At 45.0% G+C, this 13,528-nt stretch overlaps 1 protein-coding gene across 3 annotated transcripts; it reads left to right on the top strand.

Annotated features, from left to right (window-relative positions):
- Positions 1 to 2,518: 2,518 nt before the first annotated feature.
- On the top strand, positions 2,519 to 13,055 carry LOC114851840 (src substrate protein p85-like). 3 transcript variants are annotated; one of them, XM_029143645.3, is made up of 16 exons: positions 2,519 to 2,678; positions 3,910 to 4,018; positions 4,112 to 4,185; positions 4,278 to 4,407; positions 4,973 to 5,083; positions 5,665 to 5,719; positions 6,390 to 6,500; positions 6,925 to 7,035; positions 7,382 to 7,492; positions 8,209 to 8,319; positions 9,584 to 9,639; positions 9,715 to 9,784; positions 9,873 to 10,117; positions 11,198 to 11,330; positions 11,627 to 11,695; positions 11,907 to 13,055. In XM_029143645.3, exons 2-16 carry the CDS (start codon positions 3,935 to 3,937, stop codon positions 12,041 to 12,043), a joined length of 1,608 nt encoding a protein of 535 aa, XP_028999478.1. In that variant the 5' UTR covers positions 2,519 to 2,678; positions 3,910 to 3,934; the 3' UTR covers positions 12,044 to 13,055. The 3 variants fall into 3 exon arrangements, with proteins under 3 accessions (XP_028999478.1, XP_028999480.1, XP_028999479.1); XM_029143647.3 differs by lacking the exon at positions 6,390 to 6,500; XM_029143646.3 differs by lacking the exon at positions 8,209 to 8,319.
- The last annotated feature ends 473 nt before the right edge of the window (positions 13,056 to 13,528 follow it).

Here is a 13,528-nt window from a genome sequence, read left to right as displayed (position 1 = left end):
TTTTCCACTGCAGATGACAAGTAATGCTTCTCTTTTAAAGCATCACCATGTTTCCTTCTCCCACGTTGGTGCTTTTCTTGAGATCCTCAGGTAGCAAATGGAAGAAAAGCTCTTCAAATCAAGAAGGGCTTTATTTTTATGACTTTTCTGTTTCTAAGTAATTTGAATCGTTGCCTGGAAAGTCTCATATTTGGGTTTGATTAGAGGAAAGTGGAGATGGTGCTCACATTGAACTTCCTTCAGTCATTCTCACTTTTTTATAATTGCCATTTTTTGCCACTTTACAGATGGTTACAGAGGGGAAGATATGAAATGCTGATAATGCACCATAACCAAACCTGGCACAAGAAGTATAAATATAAATTAGTAATTAAATTGAGCCTCAATTAACCAACCTTTGCTTAATAGTGTTAGAATCTCAGCCCAGATTGATCACTATAACATGCACCCAATGGTTTTATTATGGCAGTAGGAGTCTGTGCGGACAACCGGACCAGTTTGTTGGGGGCGGACATCTACATCTTCCTCGTGTAGTCCCACATCATTGAGGTCCTATTCTGGATGGTGGCTTTGGTCTTCGCTAGTCCTGAGGCTGCTGCAATTGTGGTGAAATGCTTTGGGAGCTTCCTTGTCTTCGCCAGTGGCTTTGATGACCTCCTTTGTGTCCGCTCTTTGTCAATGAGGTTTTTCACTTTTCTTGTGGCCTGTTGATGGTTCCTAGGCGCTGATCATAGATGTGGACCCCGTGGTAGCACGACTCCTCAGCCTTCCTTGTACTTTTACAAATACATGTTTGACCAAAAATGAAGGATGTAGACGAAATCAATAAATATATATTAATGTTAGCAACACATTTACATTTAGATCTATAAGTCCAACATTTCTAATTAATATAATCTGCATATTACTCCAACCTGAGCCTGCAGAGAGTACCAGCACTCTGGAGGACTTCCTGTTTGGTTCCAGTTCCTAAAGTACCCTGTCTTAAGGGGCCAAATCACTTGAGACCCGTCACCTTAACCTCCCACCTGATGAAGGCCATGGAGAGGATCATCCCCAATCAGACATCGGGGTGGATGACGCCATCATCTACCTGCAGCATCGGGCCCTGTCTCACTTGGAGTCATCTGGAGAGTCGTGTTTTTTGATTTCTCCAGTTCGTTCAACACTATCCAGCCATCACTGCTGAGAAGGAAGATGGAGGTGGCAGGCATGGACCAACATCTGGCTGGTTGGACCATCAACTACCTCACAGACAGGCCACAGTTTGTGAGGCTGAAGGACTGTGTGTCTGACGTGGTAGTCTGCAGCACGGGGGCACATCAGGGTCGGTGCTCTCTCCTTTCCTGTTCATGCTCTACACATTGGACTTCCATTACAACTCCCGCCACTGTCACCTCCAGTGGTTTTCTGATGACACTGCCATTGTGGGATGTATATTGGGGGTTTAGCAGGGGTTTAGGGGGGTCATCACTGACTTGGACCTTTTCTGGTGTGAAAATAACCACCAGCAAAACAAAAGAGTTCGTTCTGGACTTCAGGAGGTCCCCTCCAACACACACACTGGTGAACATCCAGGGCTCAGACATTGAGACTGTGGACTAATTTAAATACCTGGGTCTTCACCTCAACAATAAACTGGACTGGTCAAACAACACAGATGCTCTCTATAAGAAGGGCTAGAGTGGCCTCCACCTGCTGAGGGGACTGAGGTCCTTTGGTGTGTGCAGACAGCTGCTAAGGACATTCTATGACACTGTGGTGGCCTTAGTAGTCCTGTATGAAGTTGTGTGCTGGGCACACTGGCAGTACAGGCAGAGGCAGGAGGAGAACAAACAACAAACTGGTTAAAAAAGTCGACTCTGTCCTGGGCTGCACACTGGAGTCCATGGAGGAGGTGGTGGACAGAAAGATGCTGGTAAACTCCCTCCACCCCCTGCATCACTGTAGAGGCTCTGAGCAGCTCCTTCAGCTCCAGACTGTTACACCCACAGTGGACGAAGGAGCTCATTCCTCCCCACAGACTATACAATACAGTACTACAGTGACACACAATTGTCACAACTTATTGTTTACTTTTCTGTTGGTGTTTTACTGGTATTAGTGTTGTTTACTGATCTTTTTCTTGCACTATTATTACCATTATTCCATTATTTACTTTTGCACAACTTTTCTACTGCTGGTGTTTACTTTTTCTTTTTTGTCCATCATGCTGCTGCTGTAAACAGAAAAATTTCCCCATTGTGAGATTTATAAAGTCGTATCCTATTTTATCCTACATTTTAATCCTCATATTTCAAATTGAAGACTGTTCTTGTAATGCACCAATTAATTTATTTTAATTTCAGGATTTAAATATGCATGAGCTTCGTTTCCTGTCATTGGGTTTTTAGTTTTTAAACTTGTTTTTATTGTACTATTCGTCTCTCTAAGTCGTCTAATACAGGACTTAATTAACATAATTTCGTGAACATGCCTTAACATTATTTCCCCGCCCAGCTCTGACATCAGCGCTGGCAGAAACGGGATACTGGGAGAACCGGAAGAGCGTCGGAGAGAGGGAGGGAGCGCCCGCAGGTCTAAGTGCGGTTCTCCATCAAAACTGGAGCAGTGAGTGGACAAACCGTGACTTAAATAAATCGGTTTAGAGTCTGTGGCAGCGGCCTTTGTCGTTGACGGTGAGTATATAACACGTTAGTGAAGGATTTTTCATCAGACGCCTAAACCTGATTCTCGCTGAATCGGTTTGTCATTCCAGCAGGGACGTTAGCATTAGCCTGTTAGCTAACTGGAAAACTGGAACAGGAAATGCCACAGACGCCTCTTTCATGTTAGACCTAAATCAAACACATTTACAGGTGCCGCACACTGAACACAGACCCCCGTGTTTGACCCAAGCAGCTGATGAGGTCTACGACCTATTTCTGCCGCTTGTCTGATGGTGGAACCTTTAAACGCGGTTCGCAGACCAGCGAACCCTAATGGGTCTCAGGTCTCGGATCAAAATCCCACATGAATCCCAGATATGGTCGCAGTTTAAGTAACCGTGTTCCGGTAAAGTCCACGTTGATGTTTGGAACTGTCCAACTTGCGTGAAGCCAACTAACCCACCTCAACCGTCAGGCTACGAGCTGATTCTCCACACAGAAATGGGGAGAATGTGCTGGTTACCCAAACCTGCCATCTGCTCCTCCGCCTTGTTGGCGTCACTGTCACACATCTTTGCGTTTTCCTTTCCTGGACCTGCTCAGAAAGACGGAACATGGTGGATGGGTGTGGTTGTGTTGTGGAGATCCAAATCCGTGTGAAGTTGGGACTTGTCGCGCCCGTGCTGCTGCTTCCTGCTCTGGGGAGAACGGAGCCACGTCTTCTGCAGCCTCTGATTTAGCACAGATGCTCGTTGCCCACATTGTGCCGAGTCAGGGATTAAGATTATTACAGGAAACCTTGTCCCAGTAGGTGTTGATGCCAGAAAACAGGAGCTCATCCAGAACCGGGCAAACAGACTCAGCATTTAACCTGCAGTCAGCCTGAACCTGGGTTTCAGTGTGGTCAGAATAATTTGGCAGGTTTGTCCTGATTATTGGTCCTGATCTGTGTTTTGTGACTTTAGATGCATCACAACCGACTTTAAATTGACAACTGGTTGATTTTGTAGTTGTCCTGATGTGATGGGACCTTGTTTCTATTTTTTGGTCCTTTGACACCGAATGATGAGGCAGATCAGTCTTCAATTTACTATTCGATATTGCTATTGTTGGCTTTTGTTTTCATGGTTGGTGAAGCAAAAGGAGGTTTAGGTGGGTGGGCTGTGTTTGTGTTGTTCTAAAGCACTGTCCTCAGCGACATTATTTCAGATGAAAGCATTTTATGTTTCTTCCTCTAAATTCACTTTCTTTTGTGCTTCAGTGTGCGTGACAGAGGTTCATTCAACATGTGGAGGGCAGCAGCAGGACAGTCAGTCAAGGTGGATGTAGATGACGGAGGGGACGACTGGGAGACGGACCCTGACTTTGAGGTTCCTATCAGCGCTTTCTCTTTTTTCCACTTTTTCAATGATCTCTTTAGTTATGACTGCTAACCGTTTTTTTTTTTTTCTTTTAATTTCCAGAATGACGTCTCGGAGAAGGAGCAACGCTGGGGGGCCAAGACTGTGCATGGTTCAGGGCATCAGGAGCACATAGAGTAAGGACGAATCTAATGATTTCTGTGATAATGTGGAAATGTGACTCAACGCCCCAAAACCTGTCTCCTAACGTTGTCCTCCCTTCATGCAGTATCCACCAGCTGCGTGACACAGTGTCCTCAGAGCACAGCAGCTTGAAGCAGAAGGAGCTGGACAACATGCCCAAGGCCTCACTGGGATATGGAGGAAAGTTTGGAGTTCAGCAGGACCGAATGGACAAGGTGGGACAACCTCCACGAGCTGAGCTGTGGCAATCATTAGGACACCTCTGCTACCTATTGTTATATTTCATTCTTTGTACAGTATTACTCCAGATTTTTACATTTATCCCGTGTTCTCAGGGTGAAGACTCTTGTTATTACTGGTTTTGAGTTTGGATGTATATTTTTATCAGCTGATGTTTCACGAACCTTCCCATTGGGAAGATGCCTCCTCGCTTGCTAATGGGCATTTACTGTGAACTAGTTTCTAATATGAATAGAATGTGAATGCCGTCCAAGGTCCTCTGTGTTGGTTTCTTGTGCGAGCTTGAGTCAGTGGTGGCCATTTCACGCTTTGTAATCTTTCCTGGCAGACTCTGTGTCCATCCACACCTTTTTCTTTCTGGCCATTGCAGCATGAATGTGATGACCGAGCATAGTTTACACCACATTGTGTGAGTCTGTGATGAGTCAGATGTCGTCGCTTTAAACCACTGGTGCTGCTTTCAGCCTTACTGCTGCATATGTTCACATACTGCCCTCTTTATTTTGTCAACAGCCAATAGTTTCTGTCTTTGTTTGACAGTCTGCTGTGGGTCATGACTACCAGAGCAAGTTGTCCAAGCACTGCTCCCAGACAGACACCTCCAAGGGCTTTGGAGGGAAGTATGGAGTACAAGCTGATCGTGTGGATGAGGTATTTCCTGTGGCTGTACTAATTAATGTCAATGTCTTTAAAGCTTTCAGTAAGTTAATTAAGAAGTCAAATATGTAGAGTTCTATAGAAAACCCAATCAGTGTCACTGAGCAGCACCAGGGGATGTTGGCGAGATAAACCTGTCTTTAATGGAGGAAACCTCCAACAGTAAGGGTCACTTAGCAGTAACAGGCGAGTAAGTGCAGCTAATTAGTAGCACTCCCCCCGCATTTAGAGGTACGGTACTAAAGTTTAGATTTAAATATGGCTTCAAATCTAACCAGGGGGAACAGGTATTATAAAGCTGTTAACCACTGTTCTAGATCAGATTACTATTAAAGGGTCACAAACACTCGTTTTGTTTTCCAGTTAGTTCGAAGCTGGGACCAGTGGAGTCAAATAAAATATATAGTGGGTGCAAATATAAAATGGACATTTCAAATGTCCTGAGTAAAGGTTAAAGTCGGGCTGCAGATCCGACAAACAAAACATCCGTCACTCTGTTGCTGTGTTTCTCCAGCTTTAGTCAGATATCAGTATTAGATATTAGTCAGGACACTAACCGCTTCCTCTGGTTCCAGTCTGCTGTCGGCTTTGAATACGTCGGGAAGACGGAGAAACACACTTCACAGAAAGGTAGAGTCACAACTTGTGCAACTATAGCCCACGTGGCCCAGGGAGGCGTTAGTTTGGCACCTGCTGCAAATATTCCAGCAATGAGCAGCACTTCCTGGTTGCAGCAGTAAAGCGTTTCTGAATTGACCCTGTCTGCCACAAACTGAGCATTTGGTGCTTGGCCACTACCATGTGAAGAAGCTTCATCTCATTGAATCTGTTACTATAGTGTCATGTGTTTACTTCACTATTAGATCAAACGCTGGCTTGTTGCTGGACGTTAAACAGCCGTGTTCAGTAAACTCTGTGGACCTTTGCCTCCACGTAGTCATTGTAGAGCTGCAGCCGGTGGTGCTGGAGCAGAGGGAGGTCGTTCCCTCAGGGACTGATCGTTTTTATGGTTTGGTAGATGCTGCTCTCACAGGACTCCATGCTGTTGCCACCTTTTATGTTGCTCTCATCCTGCACAGATGAACAGAACATTGGCCCAATTCCAACGATTCCCCGGAATTGTATTATTGTGTGTTATTTAAAATGCATGTTGTAGACGTAAGAAGAGTCTGTTTATTTCGGATCTGTGTCCGTATGAAGGGGGAATTTGGAATTGGGCTTATCCCAGACCACCGCTGCTATGCTGCTGCTTCACCCTGACCTTTGACCCTTGCCCCTCCCCTCCTGCTTTGCTGTGTAGACTACGCCACTGGGTTTGGCGGTCGGTACGGAGTGCAGTCAGATCGTGTCGACCAGAGTGCAATGGGCTTCGAATACCAGGGCAAAACCGAGAAACACGAGTCCCAGACAGGTTTGTCCAGATTTCCTGCCCTGTGGTTTTCCCACTAACCCGGAAAGACGAGAAAATGTAACACTAACACAGACAACTTGACTCTTTCTGTTGACTCCAGTTTAGCATCTTTCCTCTTCATTCCTCCCTCAGCCTTTGCCTGCTCATATCAAACAGTGGCTTCATTTGTGATGTGACTTTGTCCACGGTTTTGCTGGTAGTTTATCAGTGCCCTTTGTTGTCAAGGTGTTAATATTTCTCTGACCTCTAACTGTAAAATGTGCTTCACTGGAAGGGATACAAGAAGAAAAGGTGCCTTTCTGTGTAGACAAAGCAGAAGCATGTGGAGAAGCCTTTTTGTGTGACAGCCTCTGGGTCCTGGTGATGGACTTGTGTCCTGCTCCACCTGTACTGCTCTAACTTTGGACTTTTGTTCCCCCGGCAGATTATGCCAAAGGCTTTGGTGGCAAGTATGGAGTTGAGACGGACAAAGTGGACAAGAGTGCAGTGGGCTTCGAGTACCAGGGCAAGACGGAGAGGCACGAGTCTCAGAAAGGTCGGTATCGTCACGTGACCCGTGTTCCAAATTTCTGTGTCCAGAGGCCTCGAGTCTGTCTTGGCTTGTGTGCGCTAATGTTCCACACAGCCGAGCACCTCTGCCTGCAGCGTCTTGTCTAACACCTGCACAGACAAGGTGTAGCTGACCAAAAGAATTCCCACAATGCACTGGGCTGTGTTTGCATGCAATAACTCTTAGATAAGAGCTGTCGCTGTAACTGCATGATCAAGTACTTTGATACTGAGCATTTAATATAATATGATGAGCCCTGCATTTATGACAGACTTTCTGTATCTCTTACACTTAAAGCTTTTCTTGTGTGTCTTTCCTTGTTCTGCTGCAGATTACGTGAAAGGCTTCGGGGGTAAGTTTGGAGTTCAGACAGACAGACAGGATAAATCTGCGCTGGGATGGGACCACCAGGAGAAGCTCCAACTCCACGAGTCTCAGAAAGGTACAGCGATTGACTGAACATGTTTGAGCCTTTAGCAGCGTTCTGACCCAACAGCTGGATGTTTCTTCCTCTTCGTTTTGTTGCCTTAGATGTGGTCTTTTAACTGATGACTTCCTAAATCTGTGGTTAACAAATGCCTCAAATAGGAAGTTGAATGGAGATTTTTTTCAGATTTCCTAAATTTGTTGATCTGCAGGTTTTCGATGGTTCCAAACAGGCTTGATAGTTACAGATATGATGAAACAACACAAGCAGAAAAATGTTTTAGCTCTATTAAGGTCGTCCATAGTTCTACTTTCCAGTTTACTTGCTCTGATCGGACACATAGTCAGATGTAGCTGCATTCTTGTGCATCGAGCAAAGTAGCGACTCCACAAATATGTACAAGTTGACATTTTGTGCACATTGTGTCAGCCGACCTCGTTTTGAAAGACCACATCTCCCGGTGAGTAAATGTCAAACATTCTTTCCTCCTGTGGGGTCAGATAAAGAAAGGAGGCGCTGATATGAGCCAGGTACAGTGAAAGGTGTCGATACTGAACCGGAGCCACGACGCAAACAGCTGCACAGCCAGGCGATGCTGGATCTGGTGGAGCTTTAAACGGCACAATCTGGAATCAGCATCACGTGAAATCGATGTTTTCTCCGGAATTTCCTGTTGGAGAACTATGACATATAACGTGTGTGTTACTGTCTCTACGTGTGTTATGTTGCAGACTATAAGCGTGGGTTTGGAGGGCGGTATGGGGTAGAGGTGGAGAGGCAGGACCAGTGTGCCCTGGGCTTTGAGCACAAGGAGAACATGGCCAAGCACGAGTCCCAGAAAGGCACAGATAACTCCCTGATCACCTGCTGATTCTTACCCACACTTCCTCCAAAACAGACCCCCCCCCAGCTTCTTGCTTGTTGCTCCCCTTTTGGCACCGCCCTCCTCTTTCGTAACAGCTGTTTCCTTTGAGTGACAAATGCACCCCTCCCACCTATGCAGCATCAGCCGCTACAGATGACCGTGTAGATGAGCATGTCATAGGGTCACATCAGCCGTCGTGCTGTAGCCACGTAGATGCATGTGAGGCTGTGACTCCTGCCCCCTTCACCACAGACCAGTAAATTTGACATAATGCTGTGAGATGACATATAACAGAAGGGTTTAATGTGTTCGATCAGTAGTCTATAACTTTCACCGTTTTAGTTACGGACATAAGTAAACTTTAAAGGCAATGCTTCCCTCAGGTCTGTGCTGCTCAGGTGTGGCTGTTTTTCCCCAGTGCCTTTCTTTTTTATGTGTATATAACATTATATAATTATACTACAGCACTGAAATAACTCGTCCCCACAAACTTCATTTTGGTCCTGGTGATGTCGGTAGTGAATTATTATTATTATTATTATTATTATTATTATTATTATTATTATTATTATTATTATTATTATTATTATAAAATAATTATTATATATATATAAGTAAGAAGTAAAATATTGGAACTAATAATTCCTTGTTTTTTCTTGCATAAATTGGTGATGAAATGGTCTGTATTTCATGACGGTTTATGTAGAAGAACAGGAAGTTAACTTTAAGCGAAATTGGTCAGAGAATCAGGTTTCTACTGTTATATGTGACCATATATCACCTCGGCCCCGGTCCCCTCATCACCTCCCCAGCTGTTCAGACACCATTTGTTTGCTTTTGTGCACATTGTATCCAGGCCTCCTGCTGCAACCCTGTACACGCTGACTGGCTGTTTTCAGTGCAGACATTGAGCCGAGCGTTGGCTTATGTCAGGATTCTCCTTCCTGTTCTTCCGTTTTTGTTTTGTTTGCTCCTCTCTAAGAGTTTGCATGAGCTCATCAGCCCATCGTTTCATTCCAACCGTTCTTTTCATCTGAACCACAGCCACCTGCAGCTCAGCCTGTGCAGACCAACCTTCTCATTTCAGTAGTGTTTTCATCCAATGGTCTTGAAATGAAAGAGGCTAAATGCTTCATCCTTGTCAGTGCACGCTACAGGTCTGCTCTGATCTGATGTTGGCTGTGGTTGAGGCACGGAACAGAACCGACAATAACCTTTGCTCATCTGTTGTTTGTTACCAGATTATTCAAAAGGCTTTGGAGGGAAATTTGGTGTCCAGGATGACCGCATGGATAAGGCAAGTGGTGTATGTGTTTACATTTGGTGCGTGGTGGTGTAGACTGCTCTGATGTCTTATGCCTCTGGTGAACAGACTGCAGGAACGTTCGAGGATGTGGAGAAGCCTTCTCCAGCATACAAGAAGACCAAACCTGTGGAGGCTGGTGAGCTTTCATCCGTACCTTCTGTGTGTGAGTGGGAACTTGACCCGTTACCCCAAAGTCACGTCTTCACTCATTGTTCACGGGTCAGCTGGCAGCAACACAGGGAGCATCAAGGCCCGCTTTGAGAACATCGCCAAGCAGAAGGAGGAGGAGGACAGGAAGAGGGCTGAGGAGGAGCGAGCTCGCCGCCAGGCCAAGGAGAAGCAGGAGCAGGAGGAGGCGCGCAGTCAAGTCCAAGTGGCGCCCAAATCCCCATCTCCCGTTCCTGCCGCTAGTCCCAGCCCCACTCCGAGCCCAGCGTCACCTGTGGCAGCAGCACCGGCGCCGTACCGGGTGAGTTGATCACACGGTACACCAGACGCCGTTTTCTTTGTACGTTCTGTGATGTCAAAAAAAGTCACACTGAAGAAAAGGAACGGGGGTCTCAAAGATTTATGTAGATGTACTACAAAACTTCTGTGTACTACAAGTTCACATGAAAGTAGAAAGACGTCCAGACGCATCAACCTCTACTAAGCACACTATTCCTGTTCCTTCAAAAATTGAGCGCAGATGATTGAGTAGCAGACTCCTCTCACGACATGCCTCATTTGAATATGGTCTAAGTCTACAGAGTCGGACCGTGTGTGTGCACATATTGTCACAGATTATTGGCATATTGGTCAAATGAAACCAGTTTTTTATGTGTTATGTCATCCTGTGAGTGCTTTTAACAGCAACATGTGTCCGGCCGATCACATCATCTAAAGCGGCTCTCGGTTCAAATTACTCTTTGATGTTGCCCCGATCAACTTGTATGGAAACGTGCCTTGCTGACATACGGATAACTGTGTCCCCCACAGCTGGAATGACTTGGCTTGCAGCTCCTTTTGAATCCCCTGCTGGCTGGAACCCTAGTGTGGTCAGCAGCTGGATGTGTGCTAGCTGCGTGGCTTCTCATTGCGTCTCGCTCCAAGAACGGACACCTCTAACACATACTCTAACTTGGCTAGAGCCGTTATGATAGAAAATATTTTTTCACCGTTTTGCGCACGTTCTTATATTCTCATGTAATTGCAGACACGTGGCTGTGTGTTAATTTTTTTGTCTTTTTTCTGTGACTAATAGTTTTCACACAATGAACAGTTTCCTAGTTTCACCTCTTAGTGTCGCCAACGGACCAGTAGCTGTAGAAAAGTGTTTCCTCCAGCCAGGGAGCTACCGTAGATCTACATACATTTCTTCGGTCACATAGTTGTTGATGCATCAGAACGTTTGCGTAGATGAGGACTTATGCCATGTTTTTGTGCGTACGTACCCTTTGTGCATGAGACCCCTGGACTTGTGCTTTATGACGTGACCTGCTGAACATTAGGAAGAGTCCATTCACCTGTCTGCAGCGTGTAAACTAACAGATGACCTTTGCCCTTTTAGGCCCCAGAGAAGGTGTCTCATGATGCTGCAGAGGAGAACGGAGAGCATTTGTACGAGGCAGCGTCACCATCACCGACTCCGTACGGTGAACCGGAGGACATGTACCAGACCCCAGAGGACGCCACCGCTGGAGGTGAGGCTCCGTGGACATTCTGCCTGATGGAGGCTCTCATCTTTATGGATGGATATTCAGCTTAAATAACATTATACAGTCACATCACCTTTGAAACAGCCCGTTGTCCAGCTCCCAGGCGCTGCCATGTGGCTGCCTGTTGCTGCCAAATTCAGAATGAAATTTCCCCACTGGGACTAGCAAAGGTTTCTAAATGTAAAAACACTGAATTAAACATCCTAATCTCACCATATTTATGTTTTGACGTCTAACAACTGTAGATGATTAGCACAGAGTAAACGTTTGACTCGTTGCAGAGGACCATCAGTACGACTACAGCGCAAACATGGGGTTGACGGCAGTGGCTCTGTACGACTACCAAGCAGGTGAGTCACAGCGGGGACAAAGGTCTAACCTGAAAGGAACCTGATAATGTTTTCTGTTAGTATAGTATTTATTAAAGACATACTACAGCGTTTTATTTTTTCATCATACTGTATATGCAGCTTGATAAACTGATACAGTAGTGCAATTTTAGTTTAAAAGAAATCTTGTTGACACACACTCCATCCTAATTAATCTGTTTCTCTGTTTCAGCCGGTGATGATGAGATATCCTTTGATCCTGATGACATAATCACCAACATCGAGATGATTGACGAGGGCTGGTGGCGAGGTGTGTGCAGAGGCGCATACGGCCTCTTCCCAGCCAACTATGTGGAGCTTCGGAAATGATGTCCCTTCTCCAACGTGCCCCATTCGTCTCCCTGTCAAGCACAAAGGAGACATAAAATTTAAAAAAAATCCCTTTCCAACTCTTTTTGCTTCAACAAGGAGATGTCGTCAGGTTCCAGGTTGATTTCCTTCTGCCCCCCCTCCACCCTCCAGCTGACTTTGTTTCTGTCTGTGCAGCAGCAGACCAATTGAACAGGTAGAAGTAATTATTTGGGCTTACAGACACAAAGCTTTGTTCTGCACCTCTGCTCTGTAGCAGCTAAAGTGATGAGATGCAGCTTTGACCATCGGGGCCTGAGGTGACTTACAGTTCACTTCACAGCTGGTTGCATTGTGTAGGGATTTTGGATTCGGCTTTACTTCAGACCTTAGAGCGCTGAGCACAACAAAAGCAGTTTAGAGGAACAAACATTTGCTTTGTGACCAGTTATGTTAACTGTGGAACAAAAAGCTGAAACCTTTGACTTCTTGGTCTGTTTGAATGAAGCTGTATGTGTTAATTGATTAAAACTGAGCAGTGGCATCAGGCGTACGTAGGGTCAGTTATGTGTCCCATGTTTCCTCCTTTACTAACATTTAAACTGTGCAGTATAAAGACTCCACTCATCTTTTGCAAGACGATGGTGATTGGTATTTCAGCCACCATCAATCCTGTTTGCTTGTTAATCGTGTACAGCGAGATCAAGATTTATGAGGCAGTAAAGGTTAAGACTATATTTCGTTCTTGTCGCTGTGTTTTTCTTTGTGGACAACATTTGACTATTTTCTGAAGCATAGTTACGACTAGTCCCTCATCATGGACCCACAGCACTACATGTAATAGACCGCTTGTCTGTGGGTCAGCGTAGCTTCTACAGGTGTGTGAGGGTTTCATTTATTCATCTTTGGGGTTTTATAATAAAGTGACCTTTTTTCAGATGATTTATTTTTATCTGTACTTCTGTTTGCTTACGTCACATCATTACCTGCTTGTAATTTTTTTTAGTTTCAATAAATAAACTATGAATAATAAGTGGTTCCTTTTAATGAATGTCCCAAAGCTCATTCAAGGCACTGTATATATTTCACCACAGGCAATATGTTGTATTTCTTTACCACGTAGCAATTATTTTGGACGACTGTAACTGGATCATAAAGTTTCTGATCAACAGACCTCAGCACATCAGGTCAGACCACATCTATTCCACCCACCGCTGCTCTCAACACTACACAAGTATGGTACTACATGCTTGAGCTCTAAATATGTACATGTTATTACTATTATTTTTGCGCTCTTATTTTCTCTCTTTTTTTTTTAAACCTGAACAATTCCTTTGCTGTCGTCTTGTGGCTGTTCCAGCAATTGTGTGCATGTGTAAATACATACAACCATACATACACAGGGTTGTGAGGTGAACCCCCTGTTGTATCCCCATCTACACATCCACGACTGCAAGCCTGTGATTGGATCTAACACTCATTAAATTTACAGAAGACCACATGTTG

The sequence above is a fragment of the Betta splendens genome, chromosome 3 (genome assembly GCF_900634795.4).
Source record: "Betta splendens chromosome 3, fBetSpl5.4, whole genome shotgun sequence".
In the NCBI taxonomy this organism is placed as follows: Eukaryota; Metazoa; Chordata; class Actinopteri; order Anabantiformes; family Osphronemidae; genus Betta; species Betta splendens.
Note: the sequence above shows the minus strand (reverse complement) of the source record. Positions and strands in the feature narration are given on the sequence as shown.

Coding starts and splice junctions, on each gene's coding strand:
- LOC114851840 (XM_029143645.3), top strand. CDS start 3,935: ATGTGGAGGGCAGCAGCAGGACAGTCAGTCAAGGTGGATGTAGATGAC. Junction 9,640..9,714: donor AGGATGACCGCATGGATAAG/GCAAGTGGTGTA, acceptor TCTGGTGAACAG/ACTGCAGGAACGTTCGAGGA. Junction 10,118..11,197: donor CAGCACCGGCGCCGTACCGG/GTGAGTTGATCA, acceptor TTGCCCTTTTAG/GCCCCAGAGAAGGTGTCTCA.